Genomic DNA, 26,085 nt, shown 5'->3' on the forward strand with positions numbered 1-26,085 from the left:
CACACTTTTAAAATATATACTTCCTATTTATACAGTGTAAAGCCTTAACAATAAAATAAATCCTTTCACCTACATAAAATGTGACCAGTTAATAAAAATAAACTCTTTTGATCCCAAGTGACTGCAAGAGTTATCTGGAGTGAGCAACCCTTGGGAGTCACCAACTCTGAGTCACTGACTTCACAGTCATGTTTTTCAGTCCCTTTTCTGTTAAAGGTTTCCATTTCGTATCAGGGTGATACAAGACAAAAACATACTAAATAGCAACAAGATATTAACAACAGGCATCTTGTTATTCAAGACTGGACCTGTTAAGTACAAATCCAAGACTGAAAAAGTACATTCTTAGTAAGAATATACTGTAACTACAGCACTGTGCTTGCCAAATTGTGTATTCCTGAAAAACTCAAGAATCATTTAAAACAATTTTTTTTTTACTCCTAATAAGAATAAGTTGCTTTGATACTTAAATCGTTAATTCAAGAACCATCTGCATAAGAAAAAGTTCAGTTAAAAAATAGTTGGTATTAACTTTGACCTAAATTTACATACAAACAAATTCTGATCCTCCTAGGCAAACATAAAAATAGAGGGGAAAAAATCAACTTCTAAAAACCCAAAAAACCAAACCACACTCAAAAAAAATTGTACAAGATCCAGTTGAGCACAATCACCATGCTGGCTTTCCAGCTGGGCTTACTTGGTCATCATTTTGATATATGCAATATACAGTCCTAATTCAGCTTCTTCACAACCACTGCCAATTATATCCACAATATTAACATAAATTCAAAAGATTTAGGGAAAAACATGCAAGTTTCTAACTTCCTTTCCTACTTATTGTAAGTTATGAGCTATACAAGGGATTTCAGAAGCTAAATACTGTATTCTACTAACTTAAATTTCACATAATAATACAGTGAAAAATTAAATAGCAGCAGTCTGAAAAACAGCTTCCCAAAACAAATTGTTCTGATTTTCTCCCCTCCATGAGATAATAAAAATCACAAAATCTCACAGCAGGCCATGCAGACTGTGATGTACCAAGACTGCCTACACTGCTGCAGACACCACTGTCATTGTACTATTACACTATCATTACCAGGTGAACCATCAGTAAACAGGTTCAAAACTGAAAAACAATTCTGCAGAGTACTTGATCACATGGAAAAAACCCATATTCTGAGACTGTGGGAAACCCTATTTGAAACAATCTTTCTTGAAGATAAAGACATGTTTTGCACAAGAAATACCATGAAGTGCCTGCCAAATGGACTTTGTGACCCAGAGAAATGCAGGAGTGTTTTATTAGATCTAAATACATGCAGGAAAACAGCACAAGGACCAGACAAACACATAGTGAAAAGTGAAGATTCTGACAGTGTCCTTTCTGCCTCAGCCACATTGCTAGAATTCCAAATTCGTATTCACTCATTCTTATGCATCTCCAATAAGAAATTAATCTTCCTCCTATGCAAAGTCTGTGCACAGCCCACACTGTCTGAGATTCATGGCAACTGCAGTGCCTGTTGGGGCAGGAGCCGATAGACATGGGGGCACACTGAACCAAAGGAGAGAAGTGCAGAATCTGAAAAGAGAATACCTGCCCAAACCACAGAGTCCTAAACATCATGTATTAGAAACAGTGGTCAAACAAGCATTCATCTGAAGGAGCACAAACTGGAACGCTAATGTGTGACAGTCACAGTTGCTGGCCAGAGCATTTCCTGCTTTACTCCTGACTGCACCCAAAACAGCAGACAGACCCTTCGAGGAAGCCACAGAAATCTCACATTTTTTCCAGGCAATCAGCTGCCCACTCTTCACACCTTTGCATCGCACAGCTCCTTTCACTACTCACATATTGGATGCATATGGTTTACCTAAACCTGGGACAACTGGACCCCAGGCTGAAACAGATTCTGCAAAAAAGATACATTCTGAGCCACAGTTGACAACCTGACCCTAAATTAAATTCTCCTCCACTGCAAGACAGAGAAGCACCCTGAAAGTGGCATCTAAAATGGGGTGTATGACTCAGACTAGAGCCTCTTTCCAGAACTGCACCTGTTAACATATGAACACCTACCTCACCACTAATCTAACTTTGGACAGTCTGTTCACAAAACAAAATTAACCCAAAAATATTATCAAAAAAGTTTTTCAGCTCTCATTACAAGAAGCATGTCCTTTCAGAGGACATGCTTTGTTTTACTGCAGTGCTGTCTTTCACATGTTTTCACCACCCTAAAGTGAGCAGATGAGAGTGGAGAGGAAGGAGATAATGTGGAGAGCTGCTCCTAAAAGATGTTACACAGATTTCTTTGAAAATCAAGACTGGGGATTTAATAAGGAATTTTTATTTACTTATTTTTTTTTAAATCGGGTTTCATATGAAAACCTGTGATGCATTCATAAAGAAAATCCCCTTGCCTTACCAAAATGAAGACAAAGAAGAGCACCTTGCATCAGAGTATGCACTGATAGTACTACATTCCTATGTGCTGCTTACTAGATAAAATGCACCACAACATACTCTCAGAGACTGCATAGTCAACCTCCACAGAAGTGCTAGAGGATAAACAAGGAAGAACGCATACTTGTCCGGACTCGATTTGTACTAGCAAAGGTACTACTTTCCTCAGAAGGACAAGTGACCTCAAGGAGCTAGCAAGCCTTGGCAAATTCACTGAAAAGGTCCAGTATACTATCTGTAGCTGGTAAAAAGCAGAATGAATTTTTTATTTTATTTTTTTCCTGTGATCAAAGAAAGGAGAAAAAAATTAGTCTGATACTCAAATACTTAAATATTAGATGGGGATTCTGGGATTCTAGTTTGCCTAATTTCTTTTTCGGGGTTTTTTTTTTTTGTAATCCCTCCCCTGTGCCCCCCTGACATACGTTACTCTCCAGGACCCAAAATTTTGCTGCACATTTAATTTCAGTGGTTTACTGTAAAGTATAAAATTTGTATATGAAGCAATGTTTCAACAAACTTAGACAGAAATTTGCACTTTCACATGCAGATTTCTGGAGGAAAGAAGTTTTGAGACTAACAAGTCTTAGCATTAAACATTTGAAACATTCAAGAATAACATGTCTTGTGATGTTGTACCATCACGACACACACAGTTTCAACGATCTAGATGCTTTTTAAATATGCACCCTCTAATTACTGGGAACACAGTGCAGAAGAAAGTCACCTCCAACACTTACACAATGAACTGTTCTTTGCACTGGGAGCTGAAGATTAAAATTACAACAGAAGGAACTGGCACCACAGGCCCCAAAGAAGTTTTAATTACATACAAAGCACACATAATTCAGAACATCACTGTTCTGTCAGAAGAAGTACGGTTTCTCCGTATTTCTCTGCTTCTTCTGGTTAACACGTGATACCATAAGGAGATCCCTCTAACAGGCTAGAGATTTCTACCATTCCCTTTGACTACAAGTCAGGCTCCACTGAACACTACCATTCAGAGACCTTTATTAAAGACACACATCACCTGAATCTCAGGAGTTAACAGCAAGATCCTTTAGCATAATGCTGTACAGCTTCTGCACTTTCTATTTACTCTTTAAAACAAAAAAAAGTTCCACAGTTCTTAATGTCACTGTTCCAGAGCATTTAAAAAAACCAACAAACCCAGCTAATGAAGGTGAGTATCAAGTCTAACCAACTTCATTCCAGATACCCTAAAGAATGTGAGCATGCACACACAGAGTTATTCTGAATTCCAGACTGATACTGAAATTACCTTGTGATAAGAACCATCCGTAGTCATTTAGGATTTCTGCTCAAACTTATGAGTTTAAAGAACAGGCCATTACATGGCATACTTGACCAAAAGGGGAAACAGGAAAGTCAACTTTAAGGAGCAAAAGAATGGCAGAATTAAAAAAACCCTGGATGATTAGCAAATCCTAGTTCAGTACATTGCCTGTACAGTACATACAGTACTTGTACCCGCTGAGTAATCTACAATGAATAAGGAGAGCAGGGAATTGCTTCCTACCCAACTAAGGCAGCTGCTTTTCCAGGTTGTCACTGACTGAAAGCCAAATCAAGCTATTACAGCCTACAACACGGCTTCACAACACTAAACTGTCAAAGTGCTTAGATGCTGGTTAAAGCTGAGGCTAACACACTCTTTCTGTCAAATCCATAAACCTAAGTAGTTTTACATGTATGAAAAAAATTAATCACATTTAGCAGAGTCCACGCACAGTCCCACGGCTGAATCTCAATCACTGATGTGGTTTTTCAGTGAAGAATCCTACTCCCCCCTGCCCCCCAAACATTTTCAGAGAGCTCTTTTGAAACACCAGGTAAAAATATAGTCCTGCTGCCAAGAAAGACCAAACAATCAACAGTCCTTACTTCCCAAATGAGTGCAAGTTAACTAAAAATGCTTTTATTATCAAACATATCCTAGTCACAGAAAGAATGCCTCTGACATCCATCTGCAGATTTATTTAAAATGCAGAGTTAAAAATTTAGAATCTTGATTTCTCCTTTGAGAACTGGGATGCTGGGATCTCCAAGGTGAAGAAGACTCATTTTTGACTTCTCATTTCTTCAGATTTGAAGTGGCACTGCTCAAATAAAAATGTGATCATCTCACCTCACAGCACGGATAATAGCATGATATTTGCTCAAAAAGAAAAATAACTTCTATGCTTATATGTGAATTCCAAAATAAGAGTTTAAAAGCAAGAAACCTCTTGGAATGGTAGACACAGTAGTCTTCAGTGAGTAGGATGAAAATTTCAGCAAACTGCACTCCAAGGGAGTCCTCCTCAATAAGAACTGGACCAAAATGCAAGTCACACCCCAGCTCCCACCTTGAGCAGGCTGCATCTCCCCTCATATCTTGACTTCACAGCCCACTATGCTTACAGATGTTGCCTGAAGACAGTTTATGTCAGATCCTATTCGTGTAGATCAGTGTAGATCAAAATTCTACAGAAGATCAGTACCAAAACTGGCAAGAGCGAGATTCCTCCTCGGCAGTAGTTCAGGTGTGGCTGGAAATCACCAGGCCTTGATGCAAAGAGATGAATTCAAGGCAGCAAGAGAAGCATCACACTTCTCTGTTACCTCTGCTAGCAGATCTTGCTAGAAATGAATAAATGATGTTTCTCCTGCCTTCTTGGTCACAGGCAGTATGCCCAGATGACAGATGAAGGTTACAAGAACCTCAGCTTTCCCAGAAAAGGAAAAATAAGAAAACTTGTCTCAGACTTGTGAGTTTTTGTTTTTTTTACAGACAGTAATATTAAAAAGGCAAAAATTAAGGACAATAAGCAGTTATGTTGAAATGGAGGAAAGAAGCAGACATGCTTATATGCTGTTCAAAAACTTTAGTTTTCTCTACTATTTTCAAAGCTGCTTCAAGTTTTAAATGGCAAAAAAGAGGTCTGAAATAGCATCAGAAATACTTCAACTTATTTCTAAAAATGCTAGACTAAAGACAGTAAAAAGCATATGCTCCTCCTTATATTAAAGAAAGCATGAGAAGCCACTAGGCTAAGAAGAGTCTGGCTGGGAAGTTTAGGGCAGCCTCAGGGGGAGGTGGGGCAGGGAGGATAGATATCAGATCAGATGAAATGCAGTTATTTGCCACTAAGAATCTTGTTGGTTTCCAGTTAAATACACTGTTGCTGGTGTACTCTGTGCTTCACTGACAGGAGTGAGTTCACAGCCTCAGCTATTACTCTCTACTCAAACAATGAATCAGAGAAAATCGGCTTAAAGAGAGCCAGAGGAGGAACCTGAAAAGAGTGATGCGTCACTTGCATGGGAAGATCTAAAAGAAAGATGGGGAATAAATGAAGCCTTCTTTGAACAAGCCATTTTAAGATGAGTTGCAAAGTAACTAAAGCCCTGCATTTATATAGTGTTAAAAATCTAAGTTTCATACAGTACAATGACCTTCACAGAACACCAAATACTGAAAGTTTAGGACTCCAGATGTCTATTAATTTAGTTTTTAAAATTCATAAGTGTATTTGAGAAGTAATTCAAGAAGTAATCACTAACTAAAACTCAAGTTACCTCACGTTCCATCCACAGTAGTGCACCAAGTAAAGGACTTCTCCACCTTCGATGTCAGAATCTTTAATACTAGCTTCATACATTTTTTGATTTTTCCCTCTTCCATACCGCACTTGGACTTTCATGCCTGGTGGATAGCATTCAAACTCTTCTTCCTCATTGTTATTGTTGTCTTCTTCCTCCTCCTCCTCCTCTTCCTCCTCCTCTGCTTCTTCTTCATCTTCATCTTCTTCCTTATTCGTGTCATCTCTTGAAAGGTTTAAAAAATTGTAGAGTTAATATGAGATACTTCATAAGCTTTTCAGTTCCAAACCACATATATTGATAAATATTGTGGATGCATTAGAGAGTGGGAAACAGGAGGCTCCAAATATGTGAAACTGTACTACAGCTGAGTAATATCAGCAAAATAGAATATAGTAACACACACAAAATCCAGTGACTGTAAGATGCAAAAGTGACTTAAAGAAAAAAAAAAATCCATCAAAATCTGTATGAGTAGAAGTTGCTCAAACTCATCTTTATATGATTCTTGCATGCAGTTTCTTTGTTTAAATATAATTTTCTCACTTAAAATTCTTTTCAATATAGAGAAAATTTCCTAAATTCTATTTTTCAACCTACAAGTTTTACAAATGCTTCTTGAAATTTGCTTCTCAAAAAAATCCTTGCTTGACTGCCATACATAAACTCTATCTCAATAGCTTAAAATTACTGCAACCACAACCAGATTTCGGACAAAAAACCCCAATATCTTATGTGCCTGTATTAGCAAATTAAACAACCCGTGCTAATTTATGACCTTGTCACTCCTTGCCAATTATGCCAAAAGTATTCTAAATATGTCAAACTTACATTTAATTACCATATAAATACACAAGCAGGTGTTCACTGCTTTCAGAAGCAAGCTAATTTTGAAAACATCTTTAGATATTTTGGATCAATTTTCAGAAGCAGTAAGAACCCACAAATCGTGCTAGTTTCAGTCAATGGTAGCTACAGGCTGCTCAGTTATCTGAAAATTATCTGCAATCAGCTTAAAGAGGCAGAGTACATTACCAAAGTTAATGAGAGAAAATATCTTCTAATCTTAATTAGACTTATAAAGCAGTATTATTGACCCTCATATAATTCTAATCACACACTCTGTGCAACACAGAACAGATTTAGTTGCTGACTAAATTCACAACAACTGCAGACTGCCAATAATAAAAAAAAACCTGATACGGGGAACAGGTATGTTTGGATATCTGGATAAGAGAACATAAGTACTACTCCAAGTCTGATTCACACCAGTATTTCAGTTAAGCTCACAAAGAGTAGTCTGTATTAATAATCTAAACCACTCCATAACATTTTCAGCAGAAAATGCTCAGATAAACCAAGCTACTATCTCTCTGCAAAAGGATGCTCCTTTGCAGAACTGCATTAATGTTGTCACACCTATATATATATATATATATATATATACATACATAGGCACACTAAATATACAAACACATATATGTATATACACACATGTGCATACACAATGCAATAAAGGCTAAAAAAATCCATCTTTGTCTATTAAGTACACCAAGTCACAGATGTTGTATCTATTCAGGTATATATGGCATGGACCATACAGTTTAATTCTAGAAGGCCAAGATTTTAATTTTATTTTTTTATGTATGTATATGTATAAATACACACACACACACTAAGTCTTGGCCTTCCAGGAGGTAGACAGATAGATATAACTATATACTTTTAGTGAACTACTTTGCTAGTGAAGTTAAAACCACCAGAGTTAAAAATGCAACATGAATAAACAAGCTTTGAAAACTCACTTACAGCAGAATTTACTTCCCAAGGAAATCAGTAAAAAAAGGTGCCTGAAGATTCAGATGAAAAATTTGAGTAGAATTCTACAGCTAATAATAAAAAGCACCAACTAGTAATTTAAATGATTTTAAGTTAAACTCTCTGCTGCACTAAACAAAAACACCTAGCCAATTTCAGTTCAAGGGGTACTATCACACAAAAGCTAAAAAAAAGGGATCAGAAGCCAAGCTACCACTGCTCCAATAACAAGATAAGCTTGTGATTTTCCATTACTAAGTACATTTCAAAACTTCAATGAACCAAATTTTGCCTTTTTTTCTCTCTCCAAGATGTAGGGGCACAATCCTCGAATGCTGTCTGCAAAGTAAAGTATGCCTATGCTGGAGATTCAGGATTTTCCAGACACTGGCAATTATGGTGCCAGTGGCTTTTCAAAAGCTGAACAAATCTGGAGTCTTTCTCATCTTAATTACCCTATAGCTTTCTTGGTGTCCCAACATATCCTACAAAGACTCCATGAAAACACCAGAAATTGGTACCTTCTGGAAGAGATGTGTGAAACCATCATTGTGAAGTTGAGTAACTTGGATGGTCAAGGAGATGTGAACAGCAGGCTGAACATAGGTGTAAGGGCATGTCAGGAAGCAAAAGCAAAATGGAAGCAGAGATGGCTGCAATTAAAAAGTGTTCTAACGAGTGACTTGGTTAGTAATCATAAGCTCAAGATTTTAGGAAACCAAACAGAAGCAAATAATGTTCATCATTTTGGAGCAGAAAAAAACCAACACACTCACAGAGCTCCTGGAACAAACAAACCAACCAAACCAAAAAACAAACCAAAAAAAAAAAAAACCCCAGTACAACCCCAAAACACATACCAACGGTTGCAAGGAAGATATTGTCTTATAATGCCATAAATAGTTCAAATCTGGCAGTGCAGACAAAGGAGAAGTCGTGACTGCCACAAAATTGAGGTTTCTAAGAGGCAATTATGATTGTAGGCATCCATTATTGCACAGTCAGAACTTCATTAGTCCATGTATGTAATGCATGAGATCACTGGATTTTCTTCAATGCTGTTTAGTCAAAGTCCCACTTGAGGGGAGGGCATGGGGAAAAGGAAAAAAAAAGAAAAGAAAAAAAGAAAAAAGAAACAAGCCTCTTGGCAGCAGACAGTAATTGTCAACTTAAAACCAGTACCAAGTAATATCTACCACAAAGCTGCAACAATTTGAACAACCCAAGCAGCTGCTGATGAAACAAGGCAGCAACAGATGTGCATACACAGTGTACAGGGGACACAACAGTACAAGTATAACTCTGTTCCAGAATCCAAAGTATTACCAGAAAGCTTATCAGGACTCAAAAGCATTTCAAATTACAACCACAAATTAAAAAGAATACCCCCACCCCATCTCACAAGGACTGGGAATATAAACTTCAGAAGCAAGAAATTATTGAATTACAATGCAAAACTATTAATTAATAAAACCATTAAAATGTTAAGATCATACAAACATTGCTTGTCATTAGTTTCAAAGGGCAATGCAAAATCCTCAAAATGCTAAACCCACACACACAACAGGTCATTCTCAGTCAATATAAAGACTTAACACCAACAAACCCATAATTAAGTGTCTTAACAACCAGATGTAGTTAATAAATTAAACAAATACTGCTGCTCTTACACCACTCAAGAAAACGCAGCATCATGCAAATCTCTTTCAACCCACATTCTCTGGCATGAAACATGAGCTGTAACAAAGCCCAGGTGAAACCCTGTGATTTGGAACATTCTATCTCCTTCCTAGGATTCCTGTTTTGCAGCAAACCTAGCCCTACTCCAATACACGTCCCCTGATGCACCAAACTGGTACACACAGCAGGTGAGCTGGCACATGCAAAATTATTTTTTCATGGGTTATTCTAAAATTTGAGGAAGCAAGATTATTTCAATTATTGGCTCAATTAAGTCATTACAGTTAATTGAGTCACTAGCAGAAATAAACTTCAGTATAATTGACACTTCAAGTTTAGGAATTAGCTTCTATTTTGATTTCCTGCTTATTTTTTTCCTTTTTCTCATCCTAGAGAATAATTTAACCTCTACTTCTCATAATACAGAGCTGAAAGACGTTCAGTCTCTCTTCATGTAGTCCATCACAAATGTATTAAGGTCACCTTATGTTTTAAGGCAGAGATATCATTAAGACCTTTACTTATGCCATGACAATGGACTCTCACCTTCAATTACACAAAATAACACCTCCCCAAGAAATCACCAGTATTTGTCTTCCCTCTTGTCTTGGTTTTGGCTGGGATAAAGTTTGTTTCTCCTTGGGAGCACAGTGCTCTCCAGGGTGGGAGGAAAGTGAGCCACTGGTTGCATGGTACACAACTGCCAGCTGGGTTAAATCACAGCACATCTGAAGCTACAAAGAAAATCTGAAAATAAAATCCCCAAGTACTTCTGTCTGCACACAGAAAGTTGGAATAAATGCAGTTAGGGTCCCCTGTCCAAAGGGAAGGGGAAGGCACTGCCTTGATCTGAGTCAGTCAGTCTAGTACAGTAGACTTCAATGATGCAAGCACGCAGTCTGTAATCAGTGTGTTCCCTCTGCTGCCACAGACAGGTGAGAGGACCTCATGTTATCGCTTCCCATCATTCAGCCACATGTGTTGAAACATGCCTCAAAAGGATAAAGGATGGTTCCAAAGTCTGACTGAAGAGTACAGCCCTTCCTGTTTTTACAGCACTGGATCACATTCCCTTTGGAAGCATCCAGTATCTGATGAATGTTTAAAGACTCTCCCACACATGTAAGCCTTGGCGACCACCAGGATTAACAACACGCACAATGACCATTTGTTATGTAAAATATGATGGCAGAACCACTTTTCCCAAATCAGATGTCTCCCTTCCATTCAATACAAAGAGCTAGGACATTTACACCACCACTCTGTGCTTTATTATTGTGTCATTTGCAGCTTACTGCTGTATCAAAAGCAATTATTACATGTATGTATCAGTCTGTACTCCATATTAAGAAAAAAAAATCAATTAGACTGTTTCTGAAAACATGACTACACAAGAACTTCTTTCCTCATACAAAGACAGCTAAAATACATAAATAGAATACACATCACAAATAAGAGAATTTAAATATATTCCTATAAATAAAATTACTAAGTATGGTCTTTATAAGCATTTTTCTTTTGCATACACACCGAGAATCTCAGATTCTGAGCATATGTTTATACTACACAAGCATTGAACATGACACATTTTTCTCCTTTTTCCCAAGCTAATCAATTCCACATAGCTTTCTCCAGTTTGATTCAAGTTTATCTCAGTATATAGTTCTCAACTCTTCAGAAGCTAAAATATATGCCTTTTATACCAAATATTCTACACTCCAAAAGATTCTAACCTCCTTGCTACCAATTCAGATTCACCACCAACAATGATGTGTCATTTCAACAGATAAGGAACTGAAGAAAACATTGCCTCTAACAATGTCTTTCTCCCATATGCGAAATGGAGTGTCTGACTATTATATAAATCCATTGTAAACTGCTTTCAGAAAATCCCTAAATAGGTATTATCAGAAAATGTAACTCTTGTACAAAAAGTTTCAACAGCAGCCCAGGCACAGCAGGTAAACACCCCACAGGGGCAATAAACCTTAGTAAAATCCTTCACATGAAACCATGCCCATTGTTACTTAGTTTTCAATTACTGCTTTTATTAATCCTACTTCCCCCCTACTGCTTACAGGAGGGGAAATGTTATCACTGCATGAAAGATGCATGTAACAGCTTTAAGATTATGTTTTTTTCCCTTTGCACGTGAATGAATGGTTGATAGTCTCGAACATAATTAAACCAAAGATGTTTAGCATTTTCACTTTGTGATATTGTCAAAATATGACAGTACTACCTGCCAGAAAACCATACCATGAAGACCTAAACCATCAGTATCAGACAACAAGAAGTGTTTAGGTTTCTAAAGCATTCCTTAAAGACATTTGTTCATGCATTCCTCGGAGGAAATAAAAAAATTAGACAGTTTTCAAGAACAAGAAACAAGTAAATTCAAGAAGTTTCCTAAGGCCAAGGAAGGACTTGTGAAAATGACAGTCTAATGAGCAAGAACAAGGTAAGAACCAGATATGGCAGCCCTTCCTGGTGTTAGGGCTGCACCTCAGTTACAAGAAGGAAAATACAAGAACAAAACCTCTTGCAATGTCTACGTACAGCAACTGGGATTCTTAAAAGATTTTTTCCTGGGCACCTCAAATACTACCCGAATACTACCATCCAAATACTACACATATAAAAGTCTGCTGCCAATTTTTGTTGAGAAGCCAAAATTACCCAGATTCTCAGCACTTAACCTTTCATTTCAGTATGAAGCTCTTGACAGTGGTCTGTCCCAGGTGCCTTAGAGCAAAGTGTTAAAACCAAAATAAAACACAAAACCAACCCCAAAAAATTCTCAATAAAAAGTCCAAAACCAACACAGAAACTTGGAGTTGAATTAACTATCTGGGGAAAAAAATCTTACTAACATTGGCTATATAGCAATTAACCTACACTTCACTTTCCAAACTGCACCTACTACGAAATTTTTGAAGATGTACCTTTCATTTTATTACCCTGTATTAAAAAAATCCACACCTCCTAAAAACTCCACTAGGCCCCGGCTTCAATCTCTTTGGAACATATTCAATTGTCTACACTGTTCACTGTGTAGAAAAACACCTCAGTTCTCAATTTGCTGACTTTGACTCAAGCATTCCAAGAAATTAAAACAGTTACTATTGCATGCTACAAAGGAAACAGCACACCAACTATGCATTGCTACAGTTGAATATCATGACTTCCACAACATGAAGTTTGCAGGAACTTCTAAAGAAGAAGGATTTTGAACTTGTTGATTCATTGGCCAAGTATAACTACTTCTTTTGATTTTATCAAAAAGGATGATTTACAAAGTCAGTTTTGTAAACGACCCTCTGGGACAGACACTTGGAACATAACACATCACTGTCCTTTTTTTTAAACTTGTTTTCATGACCACAAGTTGTACAACCTGTTATCTGGCACAGGTATCTTCCACTAGACACAGGAAAAAACAAAACCAAAACAACAAAGCAAAAAATGAACAAGTAAAGCATATATAGAATAAAGGTCAAGGTGTCTTTGGAATCTCCACTCTCAGTGTTCACAGATACACAAGCAGGCAAGAAACTGCCACTCGAGCCTTTCTTCCTCTTCATCATATTGTTAAAATCTGTGTAGATGGGACCACACAATTCAAGTGGTAGCACTCTCAAAGGTTAGAGACACATGGGATTGCACAGAGAAATAAAGCCTGTAGAAAATAAACAACCCTGTCTTCCAGTAGCATTTCCTGAGATCTGGAAGCTGGGAGTTACATCCAGTCCTCCAACAAGAAAGTCAGCAAGAAGAAACCCAGAAGTATTTCCATCCTCATGGTTCCTTGTGTCTATAGACAAATAATCTACATGAAGATGTCCAAAGTCCTACAGATATAAAAACCAGAAAACTCTGCAAGTTTGCTGAATATAATATTAATTTGTTCAGCTATTTTGTTAGGACTGTGAAGGACAAATAGTCCATAACTTTAAAAAGTTCCAGGAAGACATTTTAAATAGACCAAATAACAAAATTTCAGTTTGAATTTCACATTGATCTATTTTGATTACAATTCAGGTATTGGTATGTGTGATCAGTTTTCTACCTCAAAAATGCCTATTTTCATTTTACATTTCAGTTCAACAAAGAACTCCAACCACAGCATTTCCACCTTTGTATAAGTTCTGCCATTTCTAATCCATGAAGTTTGGTATAAGGAAGTACAACATCTAATACAATGCACCATGAAATTCCTTTAAGCCTTTATGAAATAAATGCTAAAAACATTGTTTAGCATTTAAGATGACAGTGACACTTTTAAAACCTCTTTAAAGCTGATACAAGTGCATTTTGTACTCCTTGTCAATCTGAGAGGGTAGAAAGGAAAACTAATCATGCTAACAGTGCTACTACAGTAACACTGCTTATAAATACTCACAATTAACTGCTTTAAGTGTTCCATTTTTGTAATTTAAATTATTCCTTCAGACAGCATAGCTCCCAGCAATGACCACATCACCGCCTACACCTCTTTTTAGAGTTATGCTTTCTATTCTAAGCAACTTAGTACAATCTCCCATGAGTCATAATAGCAAAATACTAGTTGGAAGAGTTTTCCAGTGGGATGAGTAAGGAGAAGCAGAGGGAAAAGAATTCACTCAGTTGCTATCAGGTGAATTGTGAAAACTTAAAAAGGAAATACAGATTTTCATTGTTTCCATAAATAAAAAACTAGGAACACTTGTAAAATTTTTCTGATGTCATAAATAATGCAAAGTGACATGAATTAGGATTTAAACACCCCAGGCTCAAAAAAAATAAAAATAAAGGATTACTAAAAAGCCAATGCAGCTTCTAACTTCTCATGTACCATTTACTACTGCAGCATTGTAAGCATGAAGCCACCATACTTTTCAGGTATATAAATAAAGTAGCATAGTTATTATAAATAAAGTAGCATCACAAACATACACAGGTACAAATACACAATTTTGGGAACTTTAAAAACTGCTATTCTCTAAGCATTGCAAAATCTTCCATCTATTTTGCTCTGTATTTTAAAAGCAGCATTGTAAAATCAGTCTTTAATAATTCTGAAAATCTTGCAAAGCTGTTAAAGTACAACTCATCTAGTTCATGTTAAAAATAGCAAATGCAACAAAGTCCAGCAATTAGTATTTTAAAAAAGAAAAGTTTACACAGGATACAAATAAAATCACATCCATAAAGAAAAGGCTCTTTAGCTGAGTTCTGGGTAAACTTGGTTTTTCTGTTTTCTGCATTTCTGAATTACAGAAATTGCCAGCAAAATTTCACTGAAAACATTCAGGAGCACAAAAACGTTTTACAAAAGGATCATTCCAGAATCCACTAAAAAAAACCAAAATCCTTGATAAATAAAATAAAAAAGTCTTACCAGTGAATCAGAAGTCAATATACTGAAGTATAACATTCTGACCACAACTTTTAATGGGCCAGAAAAAGCATGAAGAGCTAATGATATTTAGACAGAAGATCAAGACAACTGATCTACTAAACAACAAAACTGATGGAATGAACAAGGGAATTACTGGTCAGGCAACAGATGGCAGTAACTACCAAAAAACTCAACAAATCCCTGATATACAGATTGCTGTGAAAGTATAAGGAGGTGTCATTATCTGCTTTCCCTCCTGTAACAGCTTCTCCCTTAAGCATCTGTTACCAGGTTTTATTGAAGACAAATACTGTATTAAAAGAGATCTATCCGGCCTCTAAGGGGAATTTTTGTGTTCTTAAAACTAGAAATCATATTGTGTGAGGGTTTTAATTGTAAGAATACAAATTGTTAATACACTGGAAATTAATGAGGATTATATTCTGGTTCTATTATTTTTACGTAGCTGCTGAAAAACACTTGTGACATTTTCCTGCACTGAAACAGGAAAACCTACCCATTCCATGAGCCAAGTGATTCTCACACACTCATTGATTAGATGGCCCTGAGCATCCCTATTATTTCCATCTCCTACTTTTAAACCACCTGCGTGAAGATTTGCACCAGAGACTCCTGCCAGTACCAGGCCTATTCCACAGCAAGGCTGTTAACTGAACAATGCAAGGTACTTCCACCTTCTCTCATGTTACACACCACAGTCCAAAAGCAAAAGCTGGAAAACCACAAGTTTGCCATATACTTGTACCAAAATCAAGTGTAAAAACACTCTTGGCAATGACTGCAATATTTTTGTATTAAATCAAATAGTCACCTATGCTTTGTATATTCAGTTCTCACTCAGCTTACATTCAGGCGTGGAACCTGTAAAAGTTAAGCTGCCTTTTCAGAAATAGATAGATGAACTTCAGTGGCCTAACCACAACGAAGTTATAAACACAACAGTCTCTGGAAGATACAAGACAATTAACAACAGTATGTCTGATTTGAAGTTCAAATTACAAGAGTAAAATTTAAAAAGCACCTATGTCTCATCTGATTAGAAACAGCACAACTTACCCTGATTTTTCTTTTTCTTCACCATCTGCATTTACTGTAGGATTTTCCATTTCTTTGATCTTCTCCTCCTCTTTATCTTCCAATTTGGTTTCATCTTCAGTTTTGATTACATTTAAGTCTTTTTCTTGATCAGGTTGAGTAAACACAGAATCTGGCAAATTTTTTTTGTTTCCCTAGGATAACAAAACATTTAGTTAACTCAGGTGAAAACAAAGGATTTAAGGAAAGGCAGACAAAACACACTGAAGTTGTAAGAGCAAAACAGTGCTACGGTGTGGGGCTTGTCCTGAAATTACAGCACCTCTGCTGCTTTTCCTTTTGAAAATCTTAAGATACACCTAACAGTTTAAAGTGCAGCCAGCGTCCTAGCTTGTTTTATCACAATGATACAGGCATGCAGCTCTTAGACCTGGACTGCAAAGCAATTCCCAAGACAAACACTTCACAAAGCATGTTTCCACTTGGGATGCAGGAATACCAGTACTAGCCTGTCTGCCATTCCTCCCAGAGAATACCAGCACACAGACCAGAGCTGCCTGCCACTTACATGCAGAAGTATTACAGCTGTGTTGCACACTGACTTGAGGAGCTACACTGCTTCCACAGCAAACACTGAGGCCTGTACACTGCAGCACATCAGTTTATGGCCCGGAACTTCCTTTGCTAAAGCCATTGAGTCAACAGTGGGTTTTGAAAAGCCATAAACATTTGTCTCTCTGGACCACCACCATGGTCTCTAAACTACATTGGATACAATATGGCCCAGGTCTTTGTAGAGCTTCACTGACTACACTGGAACACAGAAGTAACTGCAGAATTTATGAGGGCTTACAAGCATAGCTAAATGAAAATATCAGCACATAGTTATATCAGCAATATAGTGAGCTGTGAGCATGCATTACCCAGATAAGGATAAAGCTGGACACTAATAAGTCTCCATTTCACCCAGGAGGCCCTCAACCAACTGGAATGATGGAGCTGTTTTCTAAAAAGTCAGACATTTTGACATCACAACCTCCTGAAACAGGCACCTAGGGTAAATATAGCTGAAATGTCTTTTCCTGAATTTCCTGAATTAGGTTTACAGCGAGCTTTTGTCTTATTTTAAATCCAACAGAAATTTCAATCTTTATATTAATTCACAGTTATTAACACACCAACTGATTTTATAAGCTGACTTTAATAAGATATAAGATGAACTTTAAAATATATTACCAGAACAGAGGGTTTATCATTTTCTTTACTTTCATTATCATTCTCAGCCGACTTTTTTTCTTCTTGTTGTACTACTGCTACTTCCTCCTGCTTGCGCTCGTCCTTGTCCACTTTTATCTCTTTTGCATCCTGCTCTGGTTCTTCACGTATCTTCAATTCTTTTTCTTTTTCACAGTCTTTACAAGGCTTGTTCGTCACTTTCTCTGGCAATGCCATTTGAAATTCAATGTTAGCTGATGTACAATACTCTTCAAAACCATAGAGATATCTAAAAAAAGAATTGTTTGTGATAAGCAAGTTTGATTCAAGAAGGAAAATCCAACCTAGAGATGTTAAACATGGGCAGCAGGTTTAAAGGCTTAAAAAATGTATTACAACCAAAGAGTTATGGATTTTTATATATTACTCCTAGCACAGGATCACTTCAGTTCACTGTAGTTTTAGCATAAACTTCATGGTTTTATTACTTACTTTCTGTATGCACATTTAACATTATATCCTGCAGCCGAATTTAATACAGGGATTCCAAGATCTTGATAAACTTGCTTCCACACCGCTCCACTTTCAATCTGTTAAAGACAATGAAATCAATGTTTATGAATTAATTCACTGACAAAAAAACTCCAAAATTGACAAAGTTTACAGCTTCAGAAAATAAATGTAAGTAATTTCCTCTGATCTATAAAATTACTATTTATCACACACACAGTATTTCACTGTAATGCAAACTGTAGTCTAATGCAATTACTTTAAGCAATTTAGCATTCCTGCAATGCAACAAGCCACAGCAGGCTTTCCTCTCCAGGTGGCAATAAAACAGAGGAAAGAAAATATAACTATCAGAAAAAAATCAGTACATCATTTTTATTTTATAGTTAAAGTAATTCTGAACTATCAGAGCTAGAATTTTAATTAAATTGCAAAGAAAAAAATAAGTCAAAGCATTAACAACACTCAGCCCTGGTAGTACTGTACCAGACATAGTGCCTACCAGTCTTTCATTACGTCCTTAGTGTGCCCTTTGGTGACAAAGTGTTGTGATGTGCCCATTTCTAAACATGTCTGAAGGTAAAGCAGATGTACTGCAATACCCAAGTACCACATCCTGTCTATCAGAAAGGTGTCACTGCTCAAACAGACCTCCTCAGCTGACAGGCTACATTTATGGGAAGCAGTTCAAAGCATGAACAGAATCTGCTTGGCCATGAATTCAATATGTTTCAATTACTCCTCCCAAGACCGGTCTCACTAATCCCAGTCAGCAAATTCTTCTTTACACTGCCCAGAATAAATAGAAATTAAGGGCCTCACATCAGGCCACTAAATTGGTTGTCTTTGAGATTTTACTCAGCAGTGGCTCCTTTCACTTAGAGGTAACAACTTTAGCAGACAAATGTTTCTTGAAGTATTACAAAAACACACATGCTGGCTGATTTTATGCAACAATAATTAAACATGCGGAGTGGATGTGTAATTTAGCATCTAATTCGGGTTTGTGTTAAAGCATGGTTTTTAGAGCTACAAGGTGTCTTACGCTGTCATAGTAGAAAACTTTCATACATCTAAAGGTCCTGTGTTATTTTTCAGTACTTTACAGAGTAATAAATTATTTCACAATAATGAACAGCATCCTCCGGTTTTACGGCTCTGGAGTACTCATCATACTAATACTCACATTATCAAATCCTCCAAGCTTGTGTACAAGTCTGAATAACTTGAAGAGATTCAAATTTCTATATCCTAATACAGGTCGTTTGTTAATAGGAGTCCCTGGATAACAAAGACAGTTGTTAGGGTGTTTTGAAGTCTTTTTTTCCAGAATAACATGAAATTCACACCATATGCACCATTATTAAATACAGTATTTTAAACTCCACCTCCTGCATCTGGTACTTTCTTTTCATGAAACTAAAACTCTTGAGTCTTACTGAACTAGACGGAAAATGGGTTATGTTATTTAATGCATATATATGCATTCTTCCATACATTACTGAACATGCAGAAATGATGCAAATTTTCTTGCTAACTATAGTATATATAGTTTCATTTCACCCACTGAAACAATTACATCTAAAAATACAATAGTCCTTTCACTGATACTAAAAACAACCCAACCCAACCCTTACCAGGAGCAATCCCACAATGCTTCAAGAGCTGAAACTTCCTGTGCTACTGTACTAAGCAGTAGCTATCACATTATCATCTCTTGTGAACAATTTAACTCATTACATATGGCATTAAAGATACTAATTTAACCAGTTATAATAGTAATTTAAATACAGATACCCTAACTCCTGCCTCTACAGACACTGCACTTTTTTTGCAGTATATCAAAACCTGGAAAAGATTTAACGTAATGAATAGTATTGGCTTTAAAAACATCTCAATCTACAGATAATGTTCATGCACTTAAGTGATCAGGATTCACAAAAGAAAGTTAGTAAATCCATTTTTCCATGACCCAAAAGGTGTGTTGGTATTTGAAAGTTATTAAACTGAGAATAAAGATTCATATGATTGAGAGTATTAAATGTTTGATTTTATACACTGTAAGTACACTATTGCAAATACAGTACAATATATGCAAAACATAATAATTTTTATACATCCATTTAATTCTGAAAGGAGAAATATGGGACTGCATTTTAGGAGATGAGTCAAGTGACAGACTCATCTTCCAAACAGTAGGGACGTCAGAAGGCATGAGTTTCCCTGTTTCCAAAACTGTACTGCAAAGCACTACTAATTTACAGACTCAATTTTTCACAGCACTGGTAATTAAAATGCCTACCTCTGTCTTCCATGAACTTGTACAATTGCTGAAGAAAGTTCTCTCGTTCTTCAGGAAACGGCTCTATTTCCTCCTGTTTAAAGCAATGCATGCAAGAAAACTGTCACCATTTTGAGTTGCAGTCCTTCATTAGGAAACATAAGGCAGTGATAATTTAGGTTTAAATGTTTAAGTTTGTTTTACTGTAGTCAGCAACAGGATGCAGCACAGAGCAATACATGCTCTCAGTGCTATGCCACATGAAGCCAAGTTTTATAAACTACAGTGTTTCAAAATATATAAAACATTGACTGTAAACATACATTGAAATTGGATTTTTTACTGATCACTGCAGTATCGTAAGTAATACCATAGATCAAGATGTGCTCTCAATTTCGTCCATTTATGCAGAAAGTCTGGGAGACAGCACTATTAATGACCAAGAGATTAGATCTGAAATCTCAGCTCTATTTCTACTGCAGTTAAGTGACTCCTTGGTTCCTGGATAGACTACGTCACTTTCAGAGATGAAGTCAAAGAGCAAATGGTGCTTTCACTTTCTTAGGAGTTCTAATCCACTGCACTGGCAAACCGCAACCAATGGCACTGCATGCGAACTGCCATGGGGTACCAGCTGAGCACGTGCTGAGCAGGATCAATCCCAGAACTGAAATAACAACGGATATTTTGCAAGTTCAGTTCATTGCACTAATAAACCTTTGTATTAGATTTACTTAGATTAACATACACTGGAGTTTCATAACAAAGCACTATGGCTTACTTTATAACACCTCATAATTTCCTTCGGAAATGGGGCTTGCCACAGCTAGTAGCAATAAGATATTAATATATCAAATTCTGAAGAAATTCTGATGACTGAGCTACTGCAAAACAATACTCCAAATATGAGCTGATTAGTTTTTAATATACCTGTAGAGTTTCCAAAATTAACTAGTTATTCAATAATCTATATGAAATTATTTTTCTTTAGTGTATTTGCATTCCATGTTCATCATTTCCATTCTTCAACTGTCTCCTTGTACTAAATATTAAAGCTTCACCTACCCTGAAGCAAGGGGAAAAAACATACTGTCTTTAAAGTCATACTAAGACAGTTGAGAAAACAACAGAAACAGAATATCATTACTAAACAGAACTGGGAAAAACAAACACAAACAAAAACAAACCCCAAACCCACCAACATCTGAATCTATTTTATAAAGAGATGGATGGCTGAAAATAAGGTCAGGAAAGGCTGTAACTATTACCAAGGACTGGAGATTTTTCTTATTCTGTACTTCCTCTTACCCATTAAATGCACTTGGATGACATCAGAGCAAGCAGGCAAAAGAATTAAGAACCACTGTTCACAATATGCTGAAACAGTTGCCCTTCAGGTATAATTAACAACAGAAATGCAATGAAAATACTCCAATCTTGAAAAGGCAATGCCAGAGGAAAGTCTCTGCAAGGGGCATTATATCATGGGCATTGGACACCCAGTGTACCAGCAGAGCTCAGAGCAGGCAGCTTTGACGGGCAAGGACAGGCTCGGTAGAGAACTGTATATTAGAGATCGTTTTCACAGGGCAGGGGCACCAGAAACCGGCACATCTAGCCCAATTCCTCTCTGACAGGTACAAGGTGATGCTTCAGCCCTGGGTGTAGTACAGATAAAAGCCTAGTTAAGAACACTTATATTGCACAAGCCATGGAGAACAAATTATTTGGGTGGAATTAAACTCCAAAACAGGGTAAATTTTTTTTTTTTTTTTTTTTTTTAATCTCTCATAGCAGGTACTTGGAAAGGACTTTTACCAGATCATGAGCAGCTACTTGGGTTTCTCATGTTTCTCAGCAACAAGAAAAACATGCTATAGACATTAGTCTCAGAGCATTTGGGGGAGGGGTGACAGATGTCACTGAACAAAACCTTCAGGAAACCAAATAAAGTTTTGAAGAAGGAATGTACTCTTTTTAAATACAGGGGGAGATAAGGTAAAGGTGATGAAGAGGCTGAATGAAACTCTCCTTTCCTACTATACAGTCCAATGCCTGAAGGGTAGTCCTACATCTCTAATGTGATAATTCACAGAGGTGCCAGAATGGCAAGTGAATGAACAATCCTTATTCATTTTTCCAGTAGAGAACAAAGTAACTTTCTAAGAAAGTGTGCTTACATGAAAAGCTTAGGATCCTGCATGCCTCTGAAAAGTGTTTACACTTTCTCAGAATTTCTATAGAGCCAATATGTATTACGCTATACTAATAGTATCTGTTAATAATCTCTTAAACTGGTTAGACAACAAGGTTTACTAGATAATGGTTTGAAGCAGGCATGTCACACTGTCATATTTGCTTATTTTCAAGTTAGACAACCAGAACACTAGCTGGCCACTCTAGGAGCTCAAATGTATCTGTCTATGCTACAAGTTAAAATAAAGTGGCTTCTACATAGGATAATAAAATCCAGGAAAACAACAACGTGTTTTTTGCAACACAAATTCACACAGTACCACAGCTGTACTACAGCACAGCACTGGAAGAGAGGGTCTTTGACAACTCTTTTACCTACCTACGTCACATTTGGTAAAGTAAAGGAAGGCCATTTTCCAGTCTCTTCCATCAGAGGAAAAAAACAAACAAGGCAGCAACTACTCTTCTTAGAAGACAAGTACAGAGGATTTGCATGCCAACTCCTATTTATATATGATGGAAGCAGGTATAGAGATACGAGATAGAGAAGAGCATTTACGTATCTACAGAATGGGATGTGAACAAATACGTAGGATAGAAGTATCTATTTTTGAAGCCTGTAGTGACATCTTTAAGAGCTTAAGTTTTCTGCTTTGTTTTGTTCTGGTTTATTGGTAGTAGGACCACATGGATGGCCTAAGGGCCACCAGTGAGAACTGCTCATGTCTCGGGAAGCAGTAGAACAACCTTCAGGTGGATAAAGTCCCAAGAGCAGGCTCACAGTTCCTGTTTGGGAAGAGATGCTGCTTGATAACCAGGAGGTTATAAGCACAAAATAACAGACACAAAGAGGAGAAGCTGCAGAAACTGCTCAAATATGGGTGGAGAGAAGATGCGTGTCACTGAACACCAAGGAGAGAGAAGAAGAAAAAAAGTAAGTGAAAAAAAAATAAATTTTGCTTCTGTTTTTGAAACTTCTTACAAGTGACAGAAATCACTGTTTACTGTAGAAGATGATACAGTAAATTTAAAAATATTTGTCTGACATGAAATCTTTATGTCTAGCACATGGAAAGATTAGCTCAAACAATGTCACATGCAGCTAAGGGGAGCTCAAGAGGTGCTGAAAGAGTACAAGGTCAAATGTTTACAAACGCTGTAGCTAAAGGCTCTGTATTTTTCACCTAAAAATAGTGTGGGGAACAACCACTATATAAAGATGATGTGTCTTTCTGCATAGACACAAACCTATCTACGTGTATCATGTTCATGGCTGGATGTGAACCTGCTGAGAAAGTTCAGAAATCGTACTGAGCCCAAGAATGCTCAATTCCTTGCTTCTCAAAATCCTAAACAGAGTATCATCCTAAAACATGCCCCCTGAAAACTTTTGATCAGAGCTGGATAATCTTCTGAGAGCTTAAAGACAAGGAAGAAAGAAATTATAAGCATGGAGAGGTGGCAAAGTCATAACTTCACACTTTTGCAGTCTCCCAACACGTTTTCAAGAAACGAATGACTGAAAGATGAAACACTCTCTTATGGTATGCCAGAGCCACAATATCCAGGGAGGATGCACTGAGAGAAAGACCCTAGCACAACCATTTAAGACCCAAACCAGTTCAGTTTCTTATTTACAATTCCCTTACTAACATGAAATTAAGTCTGCTGCACTACTGGCACTTGCTTAAAAATTAAGAAAACTCTCAAACCCTGGCAACAGAAGAAGTTTTTGAGGGAAAAGTTTATTACAGCAGATACAAATTTAGAGTACTACAAGAAGGTACAGAGAAGTAAAAAGCCTCTCTTTCAGCCTCTCAGCCAGCTGTGAAATAAAGTTCTTTCCACTAATTTTCTTCTTTTCTCATCTTCACTTTTTTTTGGGCTAGGAGGCTGGGAGTAAAGAACAGATGATTAGAAAACCAAGCATGAGGTGGGAACTCCATACTTGCAGAACAAAAAAGAGAAGAGAGGTGGAAGTGGAGTGCATGGGCTAACACCCTGATTGAAATTCCTTCTGCTTCTTTACACAGGATGGCCAGAGAAACAGCTTGTGATGAAGCAATTCTTCAGCAGACCAGGGAAAGAGCAAGTTACTCAATAATGCCTATGTTAAAAGCATTGTCTTTGTTAACACATTCCGTGTTCCCTAATTTTAAAAAGGCCTACTTAAATACATACATTCCTGCTAACTTTTATCAGCTGTGCATCTATGGCCTTTACTAATTTCACTTGCCTCTTCCTCACTGCTGTTATCCTCTTTTTCTTTTTCATCCTCTTCCTCCTCTTCAGCTTCACTGCTGGAGCTGTCTTCTTTCAATTCTGTTTTCCAGTTACTAGGAACAGTTCTGTTTTTACGGAATTCAAGTGCTTGGTCAAAAGCTGTAAAAGAACCAGCCTTTGTTAGCACTGCAGGAAGCATCAGTTTGCACAAATATTTCAATTAAAAAAACAGTGATCAGGGGTGATGGGGAAGAGAAGAAGAAGGAGCGACTGCTAACTAAGAATTCCATTCCCAATTCAAAGAACCTCAACAACCACTCCATTTTGTCCAATCCAGTCAAACTGGCCTAGTGTTCTCTGCACATCAAGGCACTCAGAGCTATTACTAGTATCTTTACCATGTTACTGTCTACAGTAGGATCTTCTGCATAGAGCATAAATGAAAATTTAACTGAAGAAATCCCTATCCAACAGGTTTACACTGCAGTTTCTATATATCAAATAGGGAGGGCAAGGAGGAAGAAACAATCACCAGCTAATTCTCAGAGTTTCATCACACAAGCTTAACCTTTCAAATGCACCCACAGTTCCAGATTTTCAAAGTTCATTAAGGCAACTTACTTAGAACTATTAGGGGCTCTACTGTGAGAATATTTCTATAAAGTTCTAAAGCAAAATGAAAAATCTATACAACCAACGTGTGCATGTTTGGCATGTCTACATTTAAAGTCAGTGCAGAGCAAGTGAGCTGCTGTTTTTGGGGGTTTTGTTTACTTAGGTTTTATTTGTTTTAAAAAAAAGTTCCTCTAACTTTCCCTAAGTATTCTCCTTCAATATTATTCTGTAACAAAAGAGCCTATATTTTAGGATCTTTAAGACATGAATCAATCTGCCATAGATTTAGTGAAATTCATGTAACTAAGCAAATACATACAAGTGTTTCTCACAGAAAGTTATTTTTACCTTGTTTTAACAAAGCGTCAGGCTTTGGTGAAGTTTCATTGATTTCCCGGACATCTTTTCTTGGCACAGAAACGCTGGATAATTTAGAAAGTGTTAAAAAATTAAAATATTTTAAAGGTAAAATAACTATACAATACAAAGCTACCACTAAGATTATAATACACTTACTAAATATACATAAGAAGCACATGAAATATATCTTCATAATTCTACAGTGTTAGTCTGGTACAGTATTAATCAGTAGATTAAAACCAAAACTTTTATATTAAATTAATTAAACTATATGCATTCATTGTGTATTATAGAAAGCATGTTATTTCCACAAATATGTAGTTTCTGGAATCTCCCATATATGTATTACTTTAAACCCTCACATTAACTTAACAGTAGTTTAGAACTGTACCTTGCTTAAAACATAAATGAGTATTAGTGTAAATTGTCAATATGAAATTAAAGACTTCCAAATTGAAAGAGCAAAGTACTTTCTGACTTCTACTTTGTCTATAACCAAGGAAGCAAAAAAATTGCAGCTCTGGAGGACTGGGATGTAGGTATGTGCTTGTGTGCACACATATTATGTGTGTTCCTTGGGTGATGTGCGCTGATGCCTGAAAAACTATCATATGTAAAGCAATACCCTAGACTTAGTAAGTAATTAAACCATAACAAAACTGTTAA

General features: G+C 36.8%; 1 protein-coding gene across 2 annotated transcripts in view; it reads right to left on the minus strand.

The window, feature by feature from the left end:
* ARID4B (AT-rich interaction domain 4B) overlaps positions 1-26,085 on the minus strand; it is an 88,813-nt gene that overhangs the window by 12,612 nt on the left and 50,116 nt on the right. The window contains exons 10-17 of one of the 2 annotated variants that reach the window (XM_014263423.2): positions 25,408-25,481; positions 24,458-24,603; positions 20,047-20,119; positions 18,931-19,025; positions 17,727-17,824; positions 17,256-17,523; positions 16,041-16,213; positions 6,062-6,310 (exon numbers count right to left, since the gene is read on the minus strand). In XM_014263423.2, the coding sequence (XP_014118898.2) occupies positions 6,062-6,310; positions 16,041-16,213; positions 17,256-17,523; positions 17,727-17,824; positions 18,931-19,025; positions 20,047-20,119; positions 24,458-24,603; positions 25,408-25,481 (1,176 nt within the window). The remainder of the gene's footprint in view (positions 1-6,061; positions 6,311-16,040; positions 16,214-17,255; positions 17,524-17,726; positions 17,825-18,930; positions 19,026-20,046; positions 20,120-24,457; positions 24,604-25,407; positions 25,482-26,085) is intronic. The other variant, XM_014263422.2, reaches the window with a different exon arrangement.

The sequence above is a fragment of the Pseudopodoces humilis genome, chromosome 3, assembly GCF_049639895.1.
Source record: "Pseudopodoces humilis isolate 2021_Gansu_Grassland_sample_001 chromosome 3, ASM4963989v1, whole genome shotgun sequence".
Taxonomy (NCBI): Eukaryota; Metazoa; Chordata; class Aves; order Passeriformes; family Paridae; genus Pseudopodoces; species Pseudopodoces humilis.